The sequence below is a fragment of the Lepisosteus oculatus genome, chromosome 3 (assembly GCF_040954835.1).
Source record: "Lepisosteus oculatus isolate fLepOcu1 chromosome 3, fLepOcu1.hap2, whole genome shotgun sequence".
NCBI classification, from domain to species: domain Eukaryota; kingdom Metazoa; phylum Chordata; class Actinopteri; order Semionotiformes; family Lepisosteidae; genus Lepisosteus; species Lepisosteus oculatus.
This window is the reverse complement of record NC_090698.1, coordinates 70,003,249-70,030,293: the sequence shown is the minus strand read 5'-3', so window position 1 is coordinate 70,030,293 and position 27,045 is coordinate 70,003,249. Positions and strand designations below refer to the sequence as shown.

The window sequence follows — 27,045 nt, the reverse complement described above, 5'->3', positions numbered from 1 at the left end:
GCTGCTGCATCAAACAAAACAACCTAAGGCTCGTTCTAAAAAACCCGCCGGGCTCCCGGCTTCCACGGACGCTTCCCAAAGCGTTGTGTACTTGTGGATTACTTACATTTTAGTCTGTTGGCTAAATTAATCTGTTCTTCAACATACTGAAAGCACAGAGGAGTCACAAAATACAAGATTCAATCACTGTAAGAGTGAACCTGCTACTACCCCAGACAGTATTTCATGTAACAGCAGTTACAATACAGCATTAAGACTAAAATGCAGGGAAAGAGTTGTGCGCTTCATAACATGTAAAAGCCACTTGAAATGATGCCAACTGAGAAATGTTTTTCTCCATATGGATGCAATATTTCCAAATTAAATGTGGAGTGGCCGCTATGAGAGAGAATGGCACCAAGACAGGGCTTAAAGAAAAAGCATGCCTGTCCTCCTTTCTGAACAGGACAATTCCCTTGCCTCTGCCTTCACAGGTTATGGTTTTTGTCTGCTGCAGACTCCTAACCCAGCAACTGGGATAGAGTGGAGCAGTTGTGCATCTTGTTTCTTTTTACATTTCAAGCATCCTTTCACTAAAGAAAGCAGAAACTTTCAGGGTAAAAAAAAAACAGACTGTGATAGCTGCTCCAACGCTCAGGAATGTCAGGAACTCATCTGTCTTTTATGAGGCTTACAACATGTTTTTATTTCCCGCAAGCATGTCTGAGCAACAAACAATAAGGAAATACCATTGTGAGTGTGAACTTATAAAGATGCCGCAAAATACTGTAAATACGTCTGGCAAAAATCACTGAGTATGTACAACTGTCGTTCTCTTTGTCATGTACGTTTCTTTACCATAAACTGTGCTGCTCTTTCTTTTTAAATGCTTGGGTCGAGAATCAAAGGATGATTGCGATACTGTGACAGATCTCGAGATTTCCAGCGCAGTCCAAGAAACCATCATTTTTTACTTTCATTGGACACAGGGAGGGAGCTGACATCATCTCTCCTTTAAAGGGTAGATTCAGGAAAATCCAGTGCTTTTACTTTGAAGCCAAACGTGGGAGAGCGGACTGGTCTTTGACATCTTTCGACGCTGCAAATCTCGATCAGCCAGGAACAGAACGAATACACTCATTCTCCACCGTTGTTTTGGCATGTGCATTGCTAGGAAATTATTTCTTGCCAGTGTGGCGAGACAAGGACAGGATCACCTACGATGCTCTATACACCACAGATTTCTCTATCGTGATTTTGCTTCAGGCTAACCTAATTATTCTTACTCCCGCTCAACTAATTTTAATTTGGCTCAATATCATCAAGCACTATCACGTTTATGTGTTTCGCTCCCTCTCTGTTCTCCCCAGTTTGTACGACAGTCTGTATTGCCCGTGTTTTCCCTTGTGTTCTCTCTTGAAATAAAGTTGTTCTGCATTTGCAACTTTGTATAGGGAAATCCAACAGAAAAATACAAATTCACGTTATCATGTTCCCTCCAAGAAGGAGAGGAGTACCACGAAATACTTGGGAAAGGAAATGGAGTATATCTGTCACAAGGTTACGTGCTCCACAGTACATGCATCAACGGTAATTGAATTCCTGATGGAAGGAATTATCAGCAAGATCAACACTAAAAGACTTTGTCATTTATATATTGCGACTGTAATGCACATTTAATTGTTTGCTCAGAATTAACTGTGTGAAAACTCGCTGCCACAGCCTGAGAAATATTTTTTTTCCCGATCACAATGGCAAGGGGAATGCTGGGAGGGATGATAGGCGGAGGCAAGGAAAAAAAAAATCAAATGGAATAAACAGTCCTCTGCTTCTGGGAATGCCCTGTTAAGCTGGGCCGCTGACGTCAGTAGAGGCCATACTGGAGGATTATGGGGATTACTAGGTCTATCGCTCCTAAAAATAATCACATGCTTAGGAGTCTTTAAAATGGAACTGGCTGGACAGACCTGCCAATCCGCATTGCTTAATCGTCACATAAAACATAAACAAACCTGGGAATCGTCATCATTTCTGTCCACAATTGTCTTTGCAAGACACGCCTCTCTACCCTTGAGGTCCAGTGCTCTCACATGGCCTCCATAGTTATTTCCCAATTTACTTTTGGAAGTAGGTTCTCCTGGCCAGTTTTCCAAGTGGCTCAACTGATGGGAGCCTTTGGGCTAGTCGCTAGCCGAGTCCTGAATCCCAGGTCCACCTCGGTTGCTAGATAGTGCAAACGTCAGAAGCTAGTCCTTGGCACAACACCTGCCTTCATGCAAGAACGTTGTCTGTATTAACGTGCGCTTAAAGCCCATTTATGGATAACTTGCATAATCTTCTTCTGCAACAGCCAGGCATGCACTCAATCATTTTTTTTAACATTGAAGTCGCACTGAAATAATACAAAGCTAAATTGAGACACTCCCACAAAGCATAACGAAAAATCCTGATCATTGACAAACTAATGGAGCTGACACTGGGGCGAAATTAAATCTCACGAGAAATTAATATCACTCAGTCTCGAGGAAAGTTTGTAACTGTAATTCATTACAGTTACAAGTCAATTGTGCAGGGGATTACTTTATAAATTACTTAGAAATGGAAGGAAATTATTTTTTAAAAATTATCAAACATTCGCACTGACCGGAGATGTAAATACTATGTAAAGTTACACATCACCTTAAAAGCAATTTCCATCAAAAAATTTCCATCATTTTAAAGTCGATTTCTGCAACACTTCAGTTAGTAAATAATTATTTTCTTAATAGCTTCCCGACATCATCAAAGCACTCCAGTATTTTGACAGTACTTTTGAGGACTTCTCCCATGAAAGAGCAGAAATCCATATTCTGAAGGATGGACACTGCAATACCAACATTTTTGGTTTCAGGAAAAAGAACTCTATGTTATCAGGGGGGGAATTAAAATCTATTCCTCCAAGACTCCGAACGCTAATGGCACATTCACATATATTACGAGCTCCCCGGCTCGTTACAGAGGTGAATGAAAGGGTCTGAAATAAGTCTGCCAAGACAAAACAGTCAAAACCTCTTCATGCCGCCTGCTATGATCCTGCAATTGCTTCCATGCTTTGAACATTTAACGGCGAACCCTCGCAGAGACCCAATATCTGACATCGATTCATCGAAACCCACAGAGGGGAAATCAAAAGCTTTGCCCATCTGGCCCGTCAGCGCACTGTGTTCTGAAATTAAATACCATCCTCTCTGCCTTGACTAAAGACACTGGGCATCCGCAGTTATGTGATCTTAGAATCCACTCTAGAGTACAGCTATCAATCATAAAGCCCGACGATAAGTACAATCCATTAAATGCCCTCTATTGAAAGAGCACTCCCGAGACGACTGTTTTCAAGAGTGTAAAAGAAGCCGCAGTTGCACCTTTCCTACAAGTCCACAACTCCTATTTCACACTTTTGTGCTCTGTTGAATTGACGGACAGTAAATTACCGAACAATAAAAATATCTTTGCCCTTTTCCTGCTCAGTCTATGAAAAGGTGCTATATAGTGGCCATGGAAAAGAACATTTCAGTCGTTTTTCGAGATAATTTTATTCAGTATGTTTTTTTCTTCTTCATAGGTTACACAACCTGGCCTGGTTTCTATAGCGTTGTCATGGTCACAACTCCACACACTGTTTCTGCCTCCTGTCAGAAGTATGTTCACACACTACAGTATGTACAGTCTCTCTGGGCAGTGCAGAAACAACAATTAAGCAAGAGCCACTGAAAACAGGCTCATTTTATAAAGGTTTTATAGTATTAATTGCTTTTCCCAAACTTTGGAGTCCAAAGACGAACTAGTGAGATTCAGTCCCACTGTATATAAGTGCATCAACATAGCATGAAAGCTAAACAGACACACACAATGCTTCTTGACAAATTAATCCGCATTTTCACAAAAGGCCATTTGAATCTAAAAACCTTCCTACTTCAAATGTAGTATTTAGCTTTGCAACCTCTGTGCAAAAAGTATTAAAATACCCCTTGTTTTTATCCAAACTTTGATTTAATATGTATAACACATAATAATATAATACAAATATCAATATATAGAAATACAGAGAGTATTAACATAGTATAATACCAACATTATATATAATAACAGAAATGTATAACTGAAAATGCTGGAAACTCAGGTTTTTAATACATATTGGTAGTTTTGGTGCACTATAAGTAATAAAAAAAGTTAGTGAAGAGAAATTAAGTTCATTTCAGTTTTACATTATTTATTACCGTGTAATCTGGGGAATTGGTTCACAATCCCCGAAAATGATGACCAGCCACACTTCTGAACATGCTCAAGTGTGCCTTTGCCGAAGCTTCGAACACGCTTCTTAGAAGGGCAACTTCCAAACTTGTTCTTTTTTGCAGAAAGAAGGGTTTGCGTGCAACGCCACACCTGGGGAGGAACGATCTTTAGATGGGCAGGGGGGTGTGCAGGGCCACGCCCCGCTTCGTGAAGGAAATCCGAACAGGGAGCTGCCTCAGCACGCGAAGGAACAGGTAAAGGTTTATTCCCTGCTGAAGGGAAAAGCCAAGAGACCGGATGAATAAACCTTTACCTGGCCCTGGGTAAAGTCAGGCCCCGCTGGACAGTTGCGACCCAGAAGGCGGTGCAGTAAAGAGGAAAGATAACCCCCTGTCTTGGCAGCAGCAGGCGGGGAAGGGGGAGAGAGCTGTGTACCTGGTGAAAATGCCATCGACCACCCCGATGACAGCTTCCTCGGCAGGGACGAAGGAGCCCACCTGGGCCATGATGGTGATGAGGCCCACCTGGCGGATGTAGGAGCTCTTCCCGCCCATGTTGGGTCCGGTGATGATCATGGCCCTCCTCCCGTCGCCCTGCGTGACAGAACTGGGAGTCAGCCTAACGAGACAGCACCGCGACCCGACAGCAACCACAACCCCCTGGGGCTCCTGCTCCACTATCCGCCTCTCTGAATAATAATAATAATAATAATAATAATAATAATAATAATAATAATAATAAAACTTCATTTTATGGAGCACCTTTGAAAGTGGCTTCTGAAACAGAAATAAAATGCACAGGGAGAGGAGACAACAGAAATCACACAGTTACAATGAGAGTTTGGAATACAGCAGGACAGCAAAGGGGCAGACACAGAACCACTTAAATAAAAGTCCTCCTGAAGAAGAAGGTTTTGAGTCCAGATTTGAAGGAGTTTAAAGGTAGGTGACTCTCCGATATTCTTTGGGATCGAATTCCAGAGCTCTGGGGTGCAGGAGACCAGAGATGGAAGAATGAAGGTTGTGAGGTGGGGATCAGGATGATAATAACTCAGACAGGTACTGAGACACCAAGCCCTGCAGAGACTTGTACAGTAGGTGAGCATGAGAATATTGAAGTCAATATGAAACCTGACTGGAAGCTGGTGCAAGGACTCCAGGATAGGAGTAATGTGATCACTCGCACTAGACCTGGTCAGATTCTGGCTGCCCAATTCTGGACATATTGCAGCTTGTTCAATGTGGATTTAGATACCCCAGCAAGTAGGGCGTTACAGTGATCAATTAGAGAGAAGACGACAAAAGTCAGTGACAAAACAGAACAGTCCTGTGATATTTCTGGGGTATAACAGTGCTGTTATTCTCTTAGCTACCCCCAGCTGTCAGAATCACTGCAGAGGCTGGGTCTCTTCCCATGATGTGGAAGAGAGATTATCAAGAGCGAAATGGGCACTTGAGACGGAGTCACCACAGCCTAACATTTTGCAGTAGTAAAACAAAACATAATAATTTGACTGACTCCCTCTCAGAGTACCAACATAGTTAGGAGAAAAGGTTAGAGAGTGCCCAAAAAAGGCTCAACAGGTGTGCAGGCGGAGAAGACGAAAAGCAGGTACTGTAGGGGGACAGGTGTCTGACTGCTCAGACTGATCCCTCTTCTCATTTTATCAGGACTGCTAACACCAGAGCTCAGACGTGCCCCTGCTCCCTTGGGACAGAAAGGCAACAGAAGAGAAAATATGAAAAGGGGGAGAAAAGGGGACCATTTCATCCAGACTCTTAATGCTCACATCAGTGTTTCCACAAGGATAACTACAAGAGAGCTCTGAACTGCATGGCTGGGTATGCCTGCCCCCCGGCTGCTAACGTCTTTTCAGGTAGATGTGACGCTATTTCCAATCAGCGTGGGCGGACTGTACAAAAGAGCCTTCAGCTGAAGAGTTCTGGAAAAAGCTCTGCCTTGAGCACTTAGCAATCTCCAGGATTCTTCAGCAAAGCCTGCTAAGGGAAGATTAACGTAGCCAGAATTCTGCTAAATGGAGTGACACTGCAGGAACAGCGCAGCACGAACAAACTATGCTCCCCTTCGAGTTTCAATCAACACAGGAAGCGATTTGACACAAGAAAGGGTGTCAATGTTTCCCCACAACGCAGCCCTGACATAAACTGTCTCACTTGCCTCAAGACACTAAAAGGTCTGGCAAAGGAAGATGATCTCCTGGTTATCATTTTTATCGTTTAACATTTTACGCCACGGATCAAAACAAGAGGTTGTGCATGATAAGGATTTTAACAATACAGCACTCCAAATAATTCCACAGAGGCCAGACTGGATTATGTCATTGCTGCTTCAGCCACATGACCGGGGTTTTACAGCACACAACACAGTTGGGTAGCTTGTTCCACGCTCCCACAACCCTAAAGAAACTGCACCTGTTCTCATCTTTGAAATGCACAAGTCTGTGTATTGCACAGTACAGAAAGAGAGCTGCAATGGCAGAGAGCTGCTCCAAAGACAAAGAAAAAGGCAGCAGCACCTTCAAACAAGGTACAACTGGAGGCCACTGTGGCTCTCGATATACCAAAGTGGGTCAGTTTATGTGCTTTTCCACTGAAATCCCAGCAGTGTGCTGCTTGTCCGCAGATTTGAAATCAAATGATCAGAGAAAAAACCATAATGCACAAACTGTATACCTACACTAAGCACAATTCAGAAGATCGTTCCCAAGTTAAAACAAATGGTGAAATTAGCAAAGCAGATGGATGTTGTTACATGGCATTGTCTGGTACTTTTCACCTCCTTTTCACAGTTATAACTCTGTAACAATAAAAACAATTAACAGACATAACTGTTATAACTGTAACTATCACTTACAAATGTTCTTGTTATCTATTGTAATTTCATTGAAATACCCTAAACATTAATTAAGTGATCCCTGCATGCTTCCGAATAATTTATACTTAATTTTATACTTATTATTCAAAAAATGTCTTTTACTGTACATGTTACATGTCAAAGAGCTGATGACACAGACATGAAACACACCATGAAAAAGAAAAGGTTGGGATTTGATTCCTGAAACAGGGCGCGCACACACTGCACACAGGAAAGATTTGAAAACGCTGAGCAACTTCTTGATAACGCACTAGGTGAAAATTGTTTTAATTGGCCACAAGAAGAAATTGTGATAGGCATCTCCGATCATAATTAATTTTAAACGAGTGTCTCTTTAATAAGTCTTCTACTTGTTAATGAGCACAGGCAGCACTGTGCTTAATCTCCTTCTAGCATCTCTTAGACATAGCTTTCACTGCTCCTCTTTCTTCACCTGCCAAACTCCTCCTGGGCTCAGATGGTACATAGCTGGCTTTGAAAACTATCCTCACAATAGACACTGAAGTTTTACAACCAGGTTATCTTCATGAAGTAAAAAATCATTATCACACAGCAGAAGACTCAACACATCATCTACAGTATATAATAAGATTAGCAGTGTACTCTGGAAGGCATGAAAGCAGCAATTATTCCGTTCTTCATTATGGTAAGTCAATAATAAAAATAATGTGCAAACTTTGAGCATGAAGCTGTTCCCTGTTACCCCCACGTCTGCAGATGAAGCAACTCTTAGTGAAATCAGTCATATTATTTTTATATTAAAGGCCTGTCTGTTACTTTGCTCATCTCACAGAAACAGGCTGGTTTTGCAGAGTCCCATTATTATGTCCATGACATCTGTCCACTTTTCGTTATTGCTATTATCAATTTTTTTTAAATCGGTCGTACAAAGCTCTTCCCCTGCCAATATCACACTCAGCTCAACGTCGCATGACCTTGCGGACAAGCCCTTTGAGCCAGGTCCTGAATTCTATACAAATCGGCTTAGATTTGTAAATGATGCCACAGTGATTGCCCTAGCACAAAACAGACAAATCAGAGCAGTGTATAGGCATACAGCACAAAAGGTTAGGAAATGTTGTTATTGCACTGCTTTGGCAAAGATGAAACCTTCCAAAATAAAATGCAAAAGATTCCAAAAGGGTAAAGTTATGTAATTAATTAAATTTAAAATGTCCCTGTTATGTCTTTGTGATAAAGAGTAACACGATCCGTTTTATTTTACAGAGACACTCAGGTTACACTCCTCGACAAAAAAAGAATGAAATCTGGTTTTGAACTGGAATGTCACCTATTTAAATACAAAAGGAATCACTACAGTTTGACATGAAAACAGCATTTATTTATTTCACTTTAAAATGATCAGGACACCCCAATCCTTGCAGAAGGAACTGCAATTTTAGGAACTGCTCACTTTAAAGACACCTCAATAAATAAAAAGAGGTGTGTATGTGTTTTTTTTTCACATTTTTCCCCCACCATTGCACCTGGTTATTACCCTCTATGTGAATCTCTGCAGCCTGCACGCTGATAGCACCCCCCCCGAGAGACATGAATGCTATGCCACAGTTATTTATGTCAATGATTCTACAAGTCCATTTCACCTTTATTGTCAGTCCTCTTTTTGGAAGCAAGAGACACCAAACCCAACTTTGCACCTACTGTTGGCTGTATCAATGAAACCAGATTGCCACCTGCATGGCTAACATGATCAGTCAATGTCAATAACAGGTTTCACTGAGAGCAGCGGCTCAAATCAAGACGACTGCCAGTGACTCCAACAATCCACAAGTCCCAGCATGGATCATAGACAGAGGAGATACAGAAGAATTGGGTGCCTCCCTTTGATGAAGTTATTTACAGCAAAACACAGCACAGCACAGGACAGATCTTGAAGATATTTCACCGACACACAAAAAAACACACAGCCACAGAACCAGAGAGAAGCAGAAACCTCTCTTCAACAATGCATCATTCACCTCTGTCTTCTTGCTTCATCTTCAAAGTTTGGACAGAAAAAAAAAATGGATTTCCAATCCTCCTCTCTCTCCCGTCTTCTTGGTAACAGCAACTAGCACCGAGTTTATGCATTGTCATGTGGAACAGTATTGATGGAAGAGGGCAAACAGAACATTATTGGCAATCAGACCTTGGGACTGCAGGCACTGCACAGAGAACGAACGATGCTGGCCTACTCCCTGGTCATGTACAGCCCTCAAGCTAGGTCTTATCACAACGGTTCCTCTGAGTTGCAGTGAAGTATCTGACTGGACAGCAGCAGTGTAATGGAAGCACTGGTCAACATACTGTACCACGCCAAGGAGCATGAGCTCATTTTGGGGCACTCACCTAGCGTAGGTGATAATCATCCTTTCACTGGGTCTCTACCTGCTGCAACCTTTTTTTACACAAATAATGGTAACAAAAATGAAAAATAAAAGCAGATTGGCCATGACTGAAAAGTACCTTTACTCTCCTCTGTTGTCTTCTTGCCTTTACCTGCAATCAATTCCAACAGAAAGATTCTCAAAGAGAACCCCCGCACGTGGTATATTGTTTACAAGTGTTGTCATGTCTTGGCTACATAAACAGCAGTGATAAACACTCAGTTTAGCTCCAGGGCTGAATTTGATTACAGCCATTATTCACAATTAGCTTAACCCCACTTCACTTCTTATTGCTGCTTGACTGTCTGCAAAAACAAAAAGAAAATGTGGGTCATGATTAAAAAAACAAATTAATGAGCTGGAAATTGCAGGACTGCTCACCTGAGCCCGTATAGTGATTATGGAAAAACTAACTTCTGCTCGTCAGAACACAGAGGCAATCCTCTTCCCTGAACAGTTTACTGCCAAACGAACAGCATAAACGGCACAAACTGACACCTCAAAAAAGAGCTGTCTGTCTAACAATAGAGGGAAACTTCTGAACAAGTGAAGCAGAAAGTACTGAACTGCGTGAAACTAAATCAGGCATACAAAATAAGACTTGGACTACACAGGAAGATGCTGTGGTTGTACAATACTGTTAAGTGTTATATAATTCTGTGAAGTGCTGAGTCGTAAATTCTGCCTTTGGTAAAGGTTTAGTAAACTCGGGGAAGCTTTGATTAAAACCTACCATATATAAATGTATATAAATGGCAGTGTAACCATAAGCATTATTCACTGGGTTAAGACTGCCCTGAAGTACACTAGAACTTTATCATGAGGTCAGGATTTAAAATGGGTGCCCATTGTACAGTATGACAAATACAGCCCCGTTTTGCTGGAGAAAAAGTATTTTCTATCATATTTTAACTATAATTGGAATTGTGGCAGCATTTTGTTTTACTGTTTGAAAGAAAATCATTAGATTTCAGATAATGTTTACAGACAAAGCAGTTGGGTTGGTTGCTTTAAACATTTCCGATTCCAGGTCTGTTGAGATAAGTCCGTGAGATCACTGGAAATGCGTTTAAAAACTAAAATTTATAGCAGTGCCTTGCAAGCTTGTCAATCAGGGAGTTATTCATAAATACATTACTCGGGACATATTTATACTCAAATGTGTCCGCCAGCTCTCCCATCCAGGTACTGACCAGGCTCACCCCTGCTGAGCTTCAGTGGGCTGCCAGATGTGAGTTGCAGGGTGATATGACTGCTGGCACAAATAAACAAGACTACTGACAAACTAAAGCAAATGTAAACGTCTGTTTATGTACACCTGGTTTGTGATTATTATTATTTTTTTCCCCTGTCCTACATGGATGTTTATTTCTGTTTATATGGAGAGATTTAGGACCTGCTACATGCCTTAGCCAGAAGCTATTCCACTTTCCTTTGACGAACAGTAAAATACATCCAGTCCTACACATTGCATAATATCTGAGTGCAAGAGGTTAGAGTTATATAAATCTAATAACTGCCTGACAGCATGTAAATAAAACCTTCTTAGCCGTATAATAGCAGAATTATAATTCTGAATGGAATGACTGCAATTTATCACATTCTCTAGATCATGTTTGTGTTAACTGTTTCATGACATGACTTAAGCAACATGTCAGTATTAAAGACTTGCTTGTTCACTTTCAATTCATCGAATAAAGGAACACATGCAGAAATGTACTGTTCTCCCTGATGGGCAAAAAGAGAGCCACCTGGAACCTGCACTGTGGAAAAACTACTGCATAAAGAATCAAATTCGTGATTTCTATGAAAAGAAAAGCAACAGATATATTTTTAATTAATTTGCAGCAAATCTTCATCTAAATTATTTTTTCCAGCTGCATATTCTCAGGGTACCCTGTACCACAATTACACTAGTATATCACCATCTAATTTTGTCCTCTAAGCAGGAAATACCTCATGTTCCAGACCATCCGTATGCTGTTTATATGCTTAATCTTCCCTTCTCGGCTCTTGTGCCGAGCCCAGGTGTGAATTCAGGGAACTGGATCCTGCTTTTAGTGTTTGTGAAGGCGATACTCAACAACAGCATCCTAAATGCAAAAGGAAACGGATTCATTTTCAACCAGTGAGGCATTCACACTGTTGGTCCAATTCCATGGAGAATCATCACTCATCATTGTTAATTCAGTGCTGACTGCCTGCAAGCTTATCAGATAAGTGTGTGCAAACACATTGTGAACTGTGTGCATCACAGATATCATTAAAAGTGGTACGCAATCACCATGGACAAGGTACAGGCATTAGGAAGCAGTGTTCCACATTGGGATTAGAATTACCACCCCTCTGGTCAGAAGTCCAGAACTCTACTATACCATTCCATACTGCCACTCCCATACAGCTCAAGACTTTCCTACCTCATATGAGCAAAAGAGTAGGCTACAAACTGGAAGTGCCCATTCAGCTTGTCTGGCTCATTCGGTACTTAATTGGTCTAAGAATCTCATCCAGCCATATGGAAAGAAACCAGGACATCGGTTTCGTCAACCTGGGCTGGGCGGCTTCTGTATTCCCACAACCCTTTTGGCAAAGTCGTGCCTCCTGTTCTGGGTTTTAAAATCACTTATATTTAAAATCCGCTCATGTCTACTGGTTTGTGTTACACTAGGTTGACTATCGGTGCTTATCGGGAGTCCGAAGACCCGCGTCTCCTCTTGGTTTTCTCTGTTCAGCTCCTTCAGCCTGTCACTGTAGGACGTTCCCTTCAGCCCTGCCATTCATCTGGTTGCTCTTCCCTGCCCTGATTCCAGAGCAGCATCTTCTATACCCAACTCTCCCTTACTCTGCACCCCCCTGCCCATCAGGTCCAGCCCTCGTCTCCGTCTTTATACCCACCCCTCGTCATCTCCACTCACGACCTGCTTCCCACACGGGAAGAGCACCTTTCAAGAATTTTCTATTCCATTTCCACTCCTACTATATGTCTGCTATTCCGCCTTCACACCTCATTGATTTAACTGCTGTATCCAATGTGATGTTGCTAATTGTATAAAGCTGCAGTTAATAATGACAATCACAGCAGTAATAATCCTAAAACCTCTAGTCTTCGGAGAAACCATATTAATTTCACACCTCATCTTTGTTCCTTAGGCTCACCTTAATGATCCTCCTGTTATAAACAAAACACAAAAAAGAAACAAGAGGATGATCTTGCTCAGGGTAAATATATGTCACATGCCATACATGTGTATGAACACGTAGGGGCCAAGACTGCATACTGGGGAAAAAAAAATCAACATTTCAGGTGTGTGGGGAGGTGAGGGACAGAGCAGGAACAGGCAAAGAGGGTAACACAAGCAAGAGAACATGAGACGGGGAGGGCTGAGACTGGGTAGGGTGTGATGGGAAAGGGATTCGGAAGAAATGGGAATCCGGGAGATTAGGGCCAATATCAGTGTGGAAGGCAGAAACCTGTATTCCCCCCCCCACACATTCCTGAAGCATTTTCTCTTCTTTTCACTCTCCTTTGCAGAGGGCAAGTTCACGCAACCCCCCCACTCCACACTACACACGCATCCGCTAAGAGCACTTGCAGAACTCAAGCAAAGCTGCTTCTAGAATGTAAAACATGTCTGTGAAGACCCCCCCACTTCGGAGAAGGTGCCTGCTGCGCGACGCGGCCTGCTTCTGCGAGGGCTCACCTGTAGCTCGGTGTTGTTGGGCACGTACTGGTCCTGCTCCCCCATCAGCAGGTCAATCGCTGGGTGTCTGCCCTCCTTTATCACGATCTGCTGCTCGTCCCCCAGCACCAGCGGCCTGCGCAGGTCGCAGAGACAAACGGCAGCATCACTACCACAGCCCATCCCTTCAGGAAGGGGCTGCCGAGGTGCGGCACGTATTTCACTCGTGCTGAGGCACGGTCTCCTTACTGGAAAGGGTACACAACATTCGCAAACAAGAGCAGCCATTCATCCTGACTAGCTCAATGAGGTGTGACAATACCTCAACAGCAGGGAGTGTTTGTACCTTTAGCTTTGTTCATAGGAAATAATTGAGTTTTTCCTTAAGTAAAACTCTATTATAATAGAACACAAATGTGACGCGAGACATCTACAAGGAGGTGTTGTAGCAAACACCGCGCTGACTCGCTGCTCACATAACTCCTGCAGCTTGCGAGTTCAGCTGTGTTGGTAATCATGAAATCAGCAAGATGTTACTCAGATATTAACAGGTCTTAACACTGTAAGCATTTTCCCCCACCACTGCAGTCTGCTCATCTGTGTGGGGATCCGTGTGCTCCTCAGTCCCTTGAGCATACCTGTGATCTAGTTGGGAGTTTAACAGGGTACCCCTAACAAAGCTATCAGCCACCTGGCAAAGACAGAACAAAGATTACATCAATTACCTGCAGTAATTGCCTTGCTTAGCAACTTCTGCCAATGAGAAGATGCAATCAACGGTTGCTAGGTGACAGACTCCTTTCCTGATAATGTGATAGTGTTCTCCGAACTGACTGTGGGGAAAAAATGAACAATTAAATAAATCCGGGAATATGAATGCATTTATAATGTTCACACAATAGAGAAAGAACAATACATTTGAAAAAATGGCTGTCATTGACTGAAAAAAGCCACATTTACCTAATATATCCAGTTACCTAATATACAGCAAATTTCACACATTTAAATCTTCAGTTTTTTTTCTGTCAGTACTTAACATGCCCATTAAACATAAATGTTAGGAAACGCAAGTCAAATGAAGCCTAGACTAGACTCCCAGGTGCGGACAAGGATCTGCCGGCTGTCGATCACACTGAAATTGCCAGAGCCAGTGGAGTTCAATCACCGCCACCCACACACAGCCAGACTGGAAGAATGGGTTTGAACTGGGCCGCAAGTGCATCTGAACCATGTGAAATACACCCTGTTCGAGAAAAAGTTTATTCCATGCTGACAGGAGAAGACAAGAAATGCAACGTTTCAGCTGCGGGGCCTTCTTCAGGTGTGAGAAAGAGAGAGGATCTCTGGCCTTTCTCACAGCCGAAGAAGGCTCCAGAGCCGAAACACTGTTTTTTTTCTTCTCTTTTCAGCAGGGAATAAACTTTGACTTTAAACCTTTGCAGCTATCGCATGCTGAAGCAGCTCCCTACTTGAACTACTGACACCCTGTTCAAGCTGCCTTTACTAACCAGCAGAGACCCAGGACATCAGTAAACAGGGGTGTCCAATATTTTGGCCATTGGGTGTATTTTCCCCCTATTACATCACTGTGTGTTAAACATCTAAGTGGAAAAAAAGATAATCATAACATCAAGAAATGATTCTATAGGCAGGGGTTTGCCCTCTGACCTTAGTGCCTCACCAAGGCCTATTTAAACAATGAACTCTGTGAGCACACTCTCTGTCAGTCTCCAGTCTTGGTCTGGAGACCACATTCCTACAGAGACGTACAAACTCAGCCAGTACCAGCAAACCCCCTCTCCCTCTGAGTCGTAATAATGCATATACTCATAGTACATTCATATTCAAGATGCATTACCATATACTTTTTACATTTATTCCACAAGGGCAATCCTGCAGATTAAAACAATTCTGCGCAGTCTTTAATACAACAATGGGCTTGTCAAAGCCACGTAAATTAAACTCATTCAGAAATAAATCTCCCTCATTGACCATAGTATAACACACCTCTCCACCACACACACACAACGTAACCTGTGAGACCTTCTGCCCGTAATAATTCACAGACTTAAAAGAAGTAATACTCTTAGAGACTAATAAGAAGTAATACTTAGTTAACTTAGTCATAAACTGTGAGGTCAAGATGCAAACACAGAAGTGTGCTGAAGTGGCTGATATGGGGAAAGTGCCGAGAGGGCTATACAATGCTGTAAAACCAGATGATTTTGAGATGCTGGGTGAAACCCCTAGGTGCCAAGTAACCACAGAGCTCCTCAGATTAACAGGATCCCTGCTTTACAGATTACTGCATTAATTGCCCCCTCATTTCCATGTAATAGCACCAGGCGTCTGTTAAATCCCCGGCCTCCAGCAGCTGCCCCGATGCCGAGACGTACTGGAGGAATTTGGTCCACTCTTGGCCGCAGTCGATGACGAGCTGCTCTCGGAGCTGACTGAGGCAGCGGTACTTCTCCACAATGAAAGGAGAGTGGAACCGTCCTACCGCCTTTGTGCTACAGAGAACAGAGAGCAGAGAGAGAAAGAGAGAGAGAGAGAGGGGTTACTAAGCAATCAGTTATGTCTGTTGCCACAACACTCACTGGCTCCTTTCATCATGTGCTCGGCTGTCCTTGTGGTAAAAGGAGACGAGGGAAAAAAAATAATAAAGTTCCAATATTGTAGACATACCACTCCTTCTCCTGATGACTGACACAGAAACACACTTCGCCAACTTATTCAAATACTTGGGCAGTTCATCGAGACACTTTAGGCACTGTTGCTTTGGCTATACTGTATGCTTGGGGTCGCTGTCCTGTTGGAAAGTGAACCTTTGTCCCATTCTTCAGCTGACTGAAGCAGGTTCAGCTCACAGCTCTGCCTTCATTTGGCTCCATTCATTGCTCCCCCTATCCTGACAAGCGCCCCAGGCCCCGCCGCTGAAAGGCGATGGTGGGATGATGCTATACGGGTCAGGAGGCGTGGTTGATTCACGCCAGAGATTGTTGTCCTGTAGTTCTGTCAGGGTAGTCTTTGGGCTCTCTGACCCAGCTGCTCAGTTTGGGAGGACAGTCTGCTTTAGGAAGAGTCTAGGTGGTTCCATATTCTTCCCATTTCCTAATGATGGGCTTTCACCGCAGCACCACAGAAAGTGGCCTCACTGTGTGGTACAGCAGTACTACCATGCATGACAGAGATGCACTACAAAGGCTTGTGGCAACGGCACAGAGGATTATAGGTTGTGATTTACCATCAATCGGTGAGACCCACACCATCCGCTGTCGCAATAAAGCTCAATCCGTCATTCAGGATCCCAACCAGCCTGGCCACAAGGACCACCAGACTCAAGAACAGCTTCTATCCCACTACAGTGCGCATCCTCAACAGCTGACTGCAGTGCCTTAATACACATCTGCACTACGCCCCTTTTACATAGTCTACCTTTTTTTGGGGGGGGGTCTCACTACTACATATTTATTGTTCCTGTCATCCACGTTGTGTGGTTCTGTCTGTTGTACTGTGGATGTCCCGAGAGATCAGCGCGATTAAGAATTCCAATAAACTACTCTACTCCTCCACCTGAGTCGCAGGGATGCCAACAGCTTTCAGAGCCCGGACACACGGAGATAAGGCAGTCCTGGGAGCCACGCAGGCCAGGCCAGCCGGCTGCCAGGCTCTGAAATGGAGGGACGGATCTGGGCTCCTTGATGACTTTCACGGTACCCACCTGCTGATTTTCACCCAGTCAGAGGGCACGCTGGAAACCATGGCGTTCTTCACTTCAATGAGAAACTGCAACACAAAAGGTTCTGAATCAAAATGACAAAACTTTAAATTCTAGAATTTAATTCTGAGGCATTACTTCGGGGAAAGAGTTATGGGGATCTGGAGAGCGCGAACCAGCTCTGCTGTTGAAGCTGACACCCTGGCTTCTTTCAAGAAATATCTGGATGAGATCCTTGGATAAGTTTGCTACTAACCATAGGAAACAAATTATATACTGCAGCACTTTAATTGTTGAGATTTCACTTAAGTCATATTGTATAAATTCACAGCAATGATTAGTGCTTTATGTCACAAACAGGAAAGGGAACGCCATTAATTTAGAATGCATTTTGCCGAAGCAGAATAAACCGTAAACCTCACTTAAAAAAAAAATGTTTTAAAAAAAGAAATACTTCTTGCCTTCAAGTTTGAAACAGAAATAATCATGCAGATGCCCAAGTATAACCCATGTAAACTCAGTCTGCTGAAAGCCTTAAACAGCAATGACACTTTTGTCACACCTTAGACAAACACTGTGCTCATTTCCACACATTATTTATTATTTCAGTTCCTGTGCACAAAGAAAATCATCAGACTCATTAGAAAAGTAACATTATTAAAATGTAATTAAAATCTCCTCATCGCTGCATTAATTCCATACTTGTACCATCTTTCAAGAAACAAAGTATCTCTGGTGCACAATTAGGACCTAACCAGATTAAACATAAAAGCAAATACAATGACTATGGGTTTCGCACTACATGCATGCCACTGTTTTAAACAGGCTTGACAGACAGTAACAGCAGCAGCCGGAGAAAGTCCTTCTTTACTGCAGAGCACTGAGTGTGCCCAAGGCCAGCCAGCCCACAGGTGCTGCTGCTGTTACACTCTTCGGTTAAGGACTCCACGAGCTTTCGGGCGTAGATTCTGCAAGAAGCAGAGCAGCAACAGGAGTAAACGCCTTCTTTTCATTTCACCCCCCATCCTCTTATTTCCCTGAACAACACCAGTAATCATGCAGTACAGTGGTGTAGAGGTTAGGTCTGCTGCCTCGCAGCTCCTGTGTCCTGGGTTCGATTCCAGATGGGGGTGTCGTCATTTGTGTGAAGTGTGCACATCCAGTTCACATGGTTTTTCTCTGGGCTCCCCAGTTTACTCCCACCATCAAAAAGCACGGTGAGCGGGTTAAGAGGCGTCTCTACACCATGTGTATGTGTCCACCATGCAATAGACTGGTATAAATCTGGGTAGTCTGCTCTGTGCTTCATGGACAGGTGCTGTGACTCTAACCCAGAACAAGCTACTTTCTCATTATGAACGGACGGGTGGCTGGAAAACTTGCAATCATTATCATGGAACCATTAACAACCAATAACGATTTGCAAGGTCTCATTCCTTGCACTTTTCTGAGAGTCACAGAGCAGCAACCCTCATTGAGTGCTTATTAAAGAAACCCTTGTCTGACAATGTCTCATGATGAAAGGGCCCCATTTCCTAAAAGAAAACAGCAGTGTGTATAGTAGGCAGACTATCTGCAGTAGCAGATAAAGTCGGTACGTGAAACATTGGTACTCATCGCTGATGATTATTCTTATTTTAATTCATGTGTTCAAATGCAAATGACATCAAAAAGGGTGAGGGTGTACAGCCCTTCCTTCTGAATACTATCACGGCAACATTCACCACAAGCAAGAATTGGAATCGCCAGTGCAATTCACAATTATTGCGTTTTATATTCAACTTAAGAACCTCGGAGTTTCACTACAATACTGATAGATCAATCGAACCCAACAGTGAGAACACCTCGGCTCTCAGGGCACATGCCCCTCAGGGAGATCAGCTGTGACGGAGGCCGTTGTGTTTGTGGGTACTTGGGAGATACAAAACAGAAACCCCTGTCAGAAGAAGGCCATGGCCTGAGCACAGACAGCAGTGTGTTGAAAGGGAGACATCAGTCCGGCTACTAGATTATTAACGCAAACTCCAAGGTTTCTCCAGGGACACGACTGAGGAGCACATTGACACAACAAACAGAAGGGCAGGTCAGGGTCTGCATACATATTCTGAAATATGATTCTTTTTCCTCCAGAACCAACACAGTAAGCGTTAGCAAACTCTCTCTTCTCAGTAATAACTTAGTTAGGGGTGGCAAATTTCTCTTTGTTTGTAATACATAATTGTCCAGTAATGAAGCATTTATCTATGTTACCAATCTGACTTTTGTTAATTATTCAATTAATCAGTTAATTTGCCCAAAAGCTTTGAAATGCTCAAAACGTCACCCGAGATACGAGCACCATGCGAAGTGCACCATTAACTAAATTTTTTAACAAGTAACAAGGAAGTTCAATAAAAACGATTTACCTCAGGAAAACCTACAGATACATAAACCCGTAAAGACTGAATAACGGCCTGTGTTTTCTTATGTGAACGTTCAGGCAGTACTTCTCACTAGGACACTGTAGTTCCCTTATTCTCTTTGTCTGCCACGTACTGTATTTATCGTTCTGCTTGTATTTATTGCTCTGTTTTATATATGTATGTGCTGTCACTATATATGTTTATTGGTTGGAATGTACTGTCTACATTAATAATAATAATAATAATAATAATAATAATAATAATAATAATTGCTTACACTTATATAGCGCTTTTCTGGACACTCCACTCAAAGCGCTTTACAGGTAATGGGGACTCCCCTCCACCACCGCCAGTGTGCAGCCCCACCTGGATGATGCGATGGCAGCCATAGTGCGCCAGAACGCTCCCCACACATCAGCTCTCAGTGGGGAGGAGAGCAGAGTAATAAAGCCAATTCATAGATGGGGATTATTAGGAGGCCATGATTGGTAGGGGCCAATGGGAAATTTGGCCAGGACGCCGGGGTTACACCCCTACTCTGTTCGAGAAACGCCCTGGGATTTTTAATGACCACTGAGAGTCAGGACCTCGGTTTTACATCTCATCCGAAGGACAGCGCCTATTTACAGTATAGTGTCCCCATCACTATACTGGGGCATTAGGACCCACATGGACCACGGGGTGAGCACCCCCTGCTGGCCCCACTAACACCTCTTCCAGGAGGAGGTGTTACATTACATTACATGGTGTTATCTGTTGTACCGTGCATGTCCTGAGAGAACAGTGCCAGTAAGAATCTCAATGTACATATGGCCAATAAACTCCTCTATCGATCTATGACCTCAGTTCAAAATGATAATGACTGCAGCTCAGACCTTCCACCCCTAACCACGTCCCTTACCTCAGTGCAGTCTTTTTCAGGACAATCCCTGATCCCTCCCTTATAACATCTGTTCTCACTTTATTATGTGGAAGTATGTTGAAATGTGCACACAGCTATCTGATCCTGGAGGCATGGTCAGAGCTGAGGAGCACATTTGCTCAGAGTATCCTTACCTCCTGGCCAGACACAGTCACGTAGTCTAAGCACGGGTTCTTCAGAATGAGGCGGACGTCCTTCCGGTGCTCCAGAATTTCCGAGATGACCCCCTGAATCTCCTCCTTCCTCCTCTTGATGACAGGGAAGTCTGTCAGGTCTGTAAAGAGCTGGGTCTTATCCCCTGTCCTGGAGACAACGCACACACAGTCCCCTGAGACCTCAGAGACGAGGACAAAGCTTGCGCTATTAACATCTGGGGGCAAGCTGCTGCATGCCAGGGTGACATCGAGATGGGGCTAGGCCTGTGACACTACAGGAGGTGGCGATGCCAGAATCAGACCACAACACGCGTGCTGGGCTCCCCAATCCCTGCTCCCCGATTTCTGTCAGGGGGCACTAGGAAAGAAGAGAGCAGCTGCCCTGGCCCAGCTACGTAATGGCAGGCAGTCCAGTCCATGGTGGATGGTACAATCCGTTCAGTATATTATACAACCGTTTAATACATCATAAAAAGTCAAAATATAAAGAAGCGTCTTTCCAAACATGATACTCTCACCTTGACATCTGTACCACATTACTTTCAAATTATTCCAAGGTTTATTTCCAAGGGACTTAAAATACTATGGTTTTCAGAATTTCAGAATAATTACTTTGGGTTTTACCAATTCGTTTTCTAATAGCATTGAATAGTACCTCTCAAGAGACTAACAAAATGTCTATTTTCACATATTCTAGTTAGAGCATAAAGACTTATAGATCTTTTCTCATAGTTACGGAGGTGGTAGTAATACATCGCCCACAGGAAACTTCTTTTTTGACTTAAATGAGGAATAAACTTAAGGTCCGACAACCCATCCACTTAGATGTATAGCCAAGAAGCATGATGGGAACTCACTTGGCTGCCTTCTCGTTGAGGACCTTGAGGAAGTGCTGTGCTGGGGACAGCAGCTGGGGCATGGTCAGGAGGAGGTCCTTCAGGAGGCTGGAGCTCAGCTGTGATTGGACAGCAGGCAGTACAGCTTGGAGCTCCGCCTCCAGACGAGACAGCGTGCTGGTGATGAGGAAGAACTCTTGTGTGGAGCACTGCAGCACAAGAGCAGAGGGCACACTGAGAGGACAGAGAATCCCATCACACTCCCCCCCCCCCCCCCCGAGCCACTGGGGTACAAGGCTGTTGAACCCCACAAAAAAAGTCTTCACTTTGCGAAGGGCTTTGAAAAAATCACTTTCAACAACCTCTGAAAAAAACAAAATAAATGGAAATTGATGGTCGCTGAAATCCAGACCTGGGCTCTCTAAAGTAACCCTGGTCCTGGAGCTCCTCAGTCCAGCTGGTACCATGGGTCACTAGCATCACCTGTTATTTATAGATTAAAAACACTTCTTTAACACACTGATAAATTAATCTTTTCAAATAAGAGAACATGGCTCTGAGAAAAAAAAAATGATTTCTGTGCCAAATGATTACTTCATAGAGAAAAGGACTCGATTCGTTGATCGTAGTTACACTGTTGCAGGCCTTTAGAAATTGTTGGTTTAACAGTCGTCCATATAACAAACTGGACTGGACTGCTCTGTATAGCAGACAGAAGACGGCAGAATCTTTGCCATTCAGTCGGGGAAAAAAAAGATTCAGTTTGCCACTCTACAGTCTAATTATAATATTACGGCCAACTGTGTCTTTGCATTTGTGACCTATTGATTGCGCTTATAAAAGATTGTGGGAATGCAGAACAAGACACCCAGCCTTGTTGTTAAAGCCGATACCTGGGATCTAACCAAACGAGCCTGATCTGAAAACCTTTCCTTCCATTTTGAGACAACATCATGAGTAAAAAACGTTTTAATGCAGGAAAGCCAACATCAAAGGAATCATTTCCTAATTCCATTTCCCCTGCTTCCTTCACACCAGCCAGTACAGAACAAGAACATGCACAAGCATCAGTCAGAATAAGGCCTCCTACCAGGTAACGTGGATCTGTATCACTGTGATTACCAGCCTCATTTCGCTACATGAAACTCTACAGAGAAAAAGAGCATCTGACCAAAGACAGAACTCAACAAAAGACAAAAGTGTTCACGATGTGTTTCTGCAGAAATCTATTGCCCCATTTTTGCAGATTCTAGACTGATATGCATCATCGGTGCATGATCATTTAATCAGACTCTGAAAATCAAACAGTAAAAACTATTTTGCCAGGACTAAAATTCAAATGGAAGTACCTATAAAGTGTACAACACAAAGACTTGTGGGAGACTGGAACAAGACACCTAGCTATACTGTATTTTAGAAGTCAATACTTTTCTTCAGTAAATGGCTAGATAAGATCCACAGATGAATCGGCACAAGCAACCAAAAAGGCTACATGTGCGGGATGCTCTTTTTTTACAGACCTCTTTGTTCACAAGGCAATAGCTTGGAATTTCAAACATTTATTATTTAGCTATGCATTACAAAACACACAATATAGCAAAAATGCTTTTTATGCACCAAGTTAAGAGATGCACCAAATTGAAACATAGGGAAATGTGTGTTTTCTTCGTAAGACAAACAGGATCATTTTAATAAAACATCAAATGCTGAAACAAAAATGAGTGAGATAACGAAAGACTATGCTTTTCATGAGAAATAATTTGTGCCTGAAAGAATCTCTCTGGCAGGGCTGCCTTCCAGCTCTCTTAATTCCTACAGAATGAGGAATTCATTATGTACTGTAGAAACAGCTTCAAACAATTAGACTAAAATGTATTATAAGTAAAAAGAGTACTGTACATCTTTATACCAGTCACCATCTGCATTTGTACAAATGAACTGTTGCACGATTTAGAAATTAGAGATTAAAATTCAGTAAGGCCTGCAATCCCACATTCTTCAGAAATATGTACAGTTATGGAAATACTTCCTAAAGTACAGTAAACTTAGCATATACTTCCTGAAGTAAAACAATATTTACAAGCCACTTTTACTTCTGTCATATCGGAAATGAAAAACCGAGGTTAGATGCCACAGTTCAGAATCCAAACATTCTACATGACAGAAAAAATCTTAACTGATTCATATCTGTAGTTTTAATTTAATTTTGTATAGTTTGAAATGGGTGGGATACTGATGCAGAGTTTAGAATTGGTGCCTTGCAGTGTTGAGGTCCTGAATTCAATTCCTGGGGTACTATCTGTGTGGAGTTTGTATGTTCTCCCTGTGTTCACTTGGGTGTCCTCCAGGTGCTCTGGTTTCCTCCCGCAGTCCAAAGACATAACGGTAGGTGAATTGGCTGCTGGGGAAACTGGCCTGTTCCTGTGACGGACTGACGTCCTGTCCAGAGTGTACCCTCCCTTGTGCCCACTGTTTGCTGGGATAAGCGCTGATTCTTTCTCAACCATGTATTGGATGAAGTGGTTAGAAAATGAATGGAAGGAAGGTTAGTTTGAACCACCATTATCAATATACCGTAGCATGCAAAAGTATGGGCACCCCTGCTCAAATTGCATGTTTCACAGCTCTAAGTGAGAAGAAGTTAACACGATCTCTGCAGGGTACAAACTTAAACAAGACATATTTCTGCACAATTACTATTAAAATCGCTGAATTTAACAGATTGAAAAAAAATAAAACACTGAATGTGGCACGTGCAAAAGTTTGGGCACCCTTTCAGTCGATTCATTTAAGGCCTCAAAACTTGATTGACTTGTTAGGCCTTAAATTAAGCCAAGTGTTGACAATTCCAGAGCTGGATAAATCCTCTGACCCTTCTAACCTCTCGGAATGCTGTGCCGATGTAGTGCTCCTGGTTGGTGTTTCTAGGGGAAACTTCAAAGGAAACACTATTCCCTCAAGAGCAGAGCAGAGCTCTTTAATTCCTGAATCTTCTAGTCTTCAATCTTAATGAGATGGCATTTGTCAGGACAAAAGCCAGGTGACTAATGGGGCGAGGCCACTAGATCTGAGGACCTCATCCAGATGATTCTTGAAGTTCAACAAGATGATTAGATAGTCTGCTCCCGACTCTCACAACATGGGAAAGAAGTGCCTCCTGTTTTCAGTTTTAAACACACTTCCACGCCATTCCAGTCGTGCCCTCTGGTTCATTTCCCACTGTTCACGCCGAAGACCTCCGCTGGGTTGACTTTGTCAATGCCTTTGAGGATTTTAACCACTGCTGTCCGGTCTCATCATAATGTTCTCTCTTCAAGACTGACAAGGTTCAGCTCCACCAGCCTGTCAGTGCAGGAAGTTCCCTTCAGCCCCAGAATGCATCTGGTTGCTCTCCTCTGTGTGATTCCACAGCAGCAATAGCTTTTCTTTAACACGGTGACCAAAACTACATCATAATCTATTCTATGCATATCCCGTACAATTACTACATAACATCCATCAATACAAACTCTGTTTTTAAGTATAGAGCCGAGCTTTTTGTTTGCCATTTTAATTGCTTCCCTATGTCTTACTTAATCTTGCCAACACTGAAGTAATAATGTGCATAACCTGACCTTTTTAAATGTTATGCCTCAAGAGCTAATTCCGAAATGCTCCTTCTGACGCAAAGGCGGGTGTCCATTAAATAGCTGCGAGTCATGCCCTTCTCTCTACTCCAGGAGGTGTAAAATGTCAATAGCAGGCACCTCCTTCCAAGAGACTCTTCAAATGGGGGCAATTATAGATCCTCCTAGCAACAAGGGCAGAGTGGAGATGCCATGTTCCAGGTCACACAAAGAGTGAGAAACCTGGCCGTTTTCTTTTTCTTATCTCCAGCACAGGCTGACAATGGCTTTTCTTTACCAACGTTCCCCTTTTCCAGGTCTGCCGTGTCACACTTCACATTGGAGATAATTCTCCCAGATAATCTGCCCAGACACAAGAACTGCCAACGGAGCAGGATTAGGAGACATAAATAAATGTATGTGCTAAATGCTGACACACTGGTGCATGTTTTTACTTCATCAAGATCAGACCATTCCTTCTACTGCATCTTGAGCTCTGTACTTCTAGGACTCTGCAGCTGTTTGTGGACTAAAACTGTCCTACATCCACACATCCTTTGTAATCTGCTCTGGTTCGGTGTGGACTTTAAGGTTCTCCTGCTCATGTACAAGCCCATCAGAGGGCTACTGCGCGAGTGTTGTCTACCTCTTAGCCCTAGATCTGTGGATTCCACTTTCTTTCTCTACCAAAGACCAGGCTCCACACAGCGGGCGAGAGAACTTCTCATGTGCAGCACCACATCCACGAAGCTCACTGCCCAGATCCACTCAAAACTTGACTTTCGCTCTGGGTTTCACAAAGCGCATTTGCTGAGATCCATCCCCCACTTTCTGATTGCCTGTGTTGTATATAGCATGTGCTACTGTACAGCTCTTTGCGTTTGTTTTAAATTGCTCTTACTGTAAAATGAAATCATGTGAGTAGGAAACTAAGAAATTAACCAGGAACAAATCGAATCACACCCACAACCTCCCTTCGACAGACGTCATCACTTAAGTGGACAATTTCCACTGCCCTCAAGATATTGACAGGATATAGCACTGATTTCCAATTATAATGACAAACAGGAACACCTGAAAAGGGGATAAAGCTTTTCAATACTAAATGACAAACAAAAGACACTGATTTGGCTTCTTACACAACTTTAAAATACCCAGCGCAAAACCTTTTTAAAGCCGTTATTAGACTAGAGTTTTAAATTAATAATGAGGGCCTATGCTGAATTATTAAATCTACTAATTCTGGAGCAGGAAGGATAAAACAACACTCCTGAGGTAGAAGAAAAGGCAACCAGTTGTGTTCCACAAAGGAAAAATGACACAAGACGCAGCATTTAACCTTGTTTTTAGCTCATTGAAATTTGAACCTGCTGATGGTACGGCACTTATCCGTAGTGTGGATACCTGCAGAAAAGCTTTAAATGGCATTTTCAGGTTGCACTTCACCTCATGCTGAAAATGATACCCTGAAGTATATTTCTTTAATTGGGCATTGATGTAACCAACGTGATCTTGTGAGCAGTGACCAGGCCTGGTCAGCTGGTGCAATGGGGCTCCCTTCTCTACCGTGAAGAGCTTTTCCTGTTCTAGGGCAGTGGCCACACGAGCTTTCAGGAGACCTGGACAACAATCAACATGGCTGTCACCTGCCCTGGCCTCAGCAGTGGGCCTCACCTTCTTGTGATAGATGCTGCAGATGCCCCTCTCCAGGTCTGGCAGTCTGCCGAGCAGGTTTCGGACCGCGGGCAGAGCACTGGACTCGGACGAGAGGATTTCTGCCACGGCGTCCTGGCGCGTTCCGATCTCCCTGCGAGAAGATGCATGTTAGCCGGAGAGTCAGAACCGGGCTGCCCAGACCGCCGGGGGCTGTCACAGGGAGACCCGGTGAGGTGGTCCAGTTCACAGCCAGCATTACTGCCTCATCGCACTGAAACACTTTGCTGCTTTTTACACGAATCACAATGCACATCACGTATCCCTGCAGCAAAATATTGAAAACGGAAACCACAGACCAGAGCCTACATGGAGAGTGATCACAATTTCTGCTGCAAGCCAGGTGCAAGCCCTGCCTGGAATACAATGAGGAAAGCACAGTGAAGATCTAAGCCTCTCACCTTAAAGGTGCCGTTTTTAAAATCATACCATGCTCATGTTCCTGCTTTTTCTTTAAAAGAAACATGACCCAAAGGTT

The 27,045-nt window shown here is 43.1% G+C and overlaps 1 protein-coding gene across 1 annotated transcript in view; it reads right to left on the bottom strand.

Annotated features, from left to right (window-relative positions):
* The window catches only part of msh3 (mutS homolog 3 (E. coli)), a 112,713-nt gene that overhangs the window by 46,685 nt on the left and 38,983 nt on the right, over nt 1-27,045 (bottom strand). Inside the window, exons 13-20 of the mRNA XM_015363066.2 lie at nt 26,529-26,661; nt 21,271-21,458; nt 20,393-20,561; nt 16,938-17,002; nt 15,610-15,726; nt 13,939-14,046; nt 13,235-13,349; nt 4,687-4,844 (exon numbers count right to left, since the gene is read on the bottom strand). Coding sequence (XP_015218552.2) covers nt 4,687-4,844; nt 13,235-13,349; nt 13,939-14,046; nt 15,610-15,726; nt 16,938-17,002; nt 20,393-20,561; nt 21,271-21,458; nt 26,529-26,661 — 1,053 coding nt within the window. The remainder of the gene's footprint in view (nt 1-4,686; nt 4,845-13,234; nt 13,350-13,938; nt 14,047-15,609; nt 15,727-16,937; nt 17,003-20,392; nt 20,562-21,270; nt 21,459-26,528; nt 26,662-27,045) is intronic.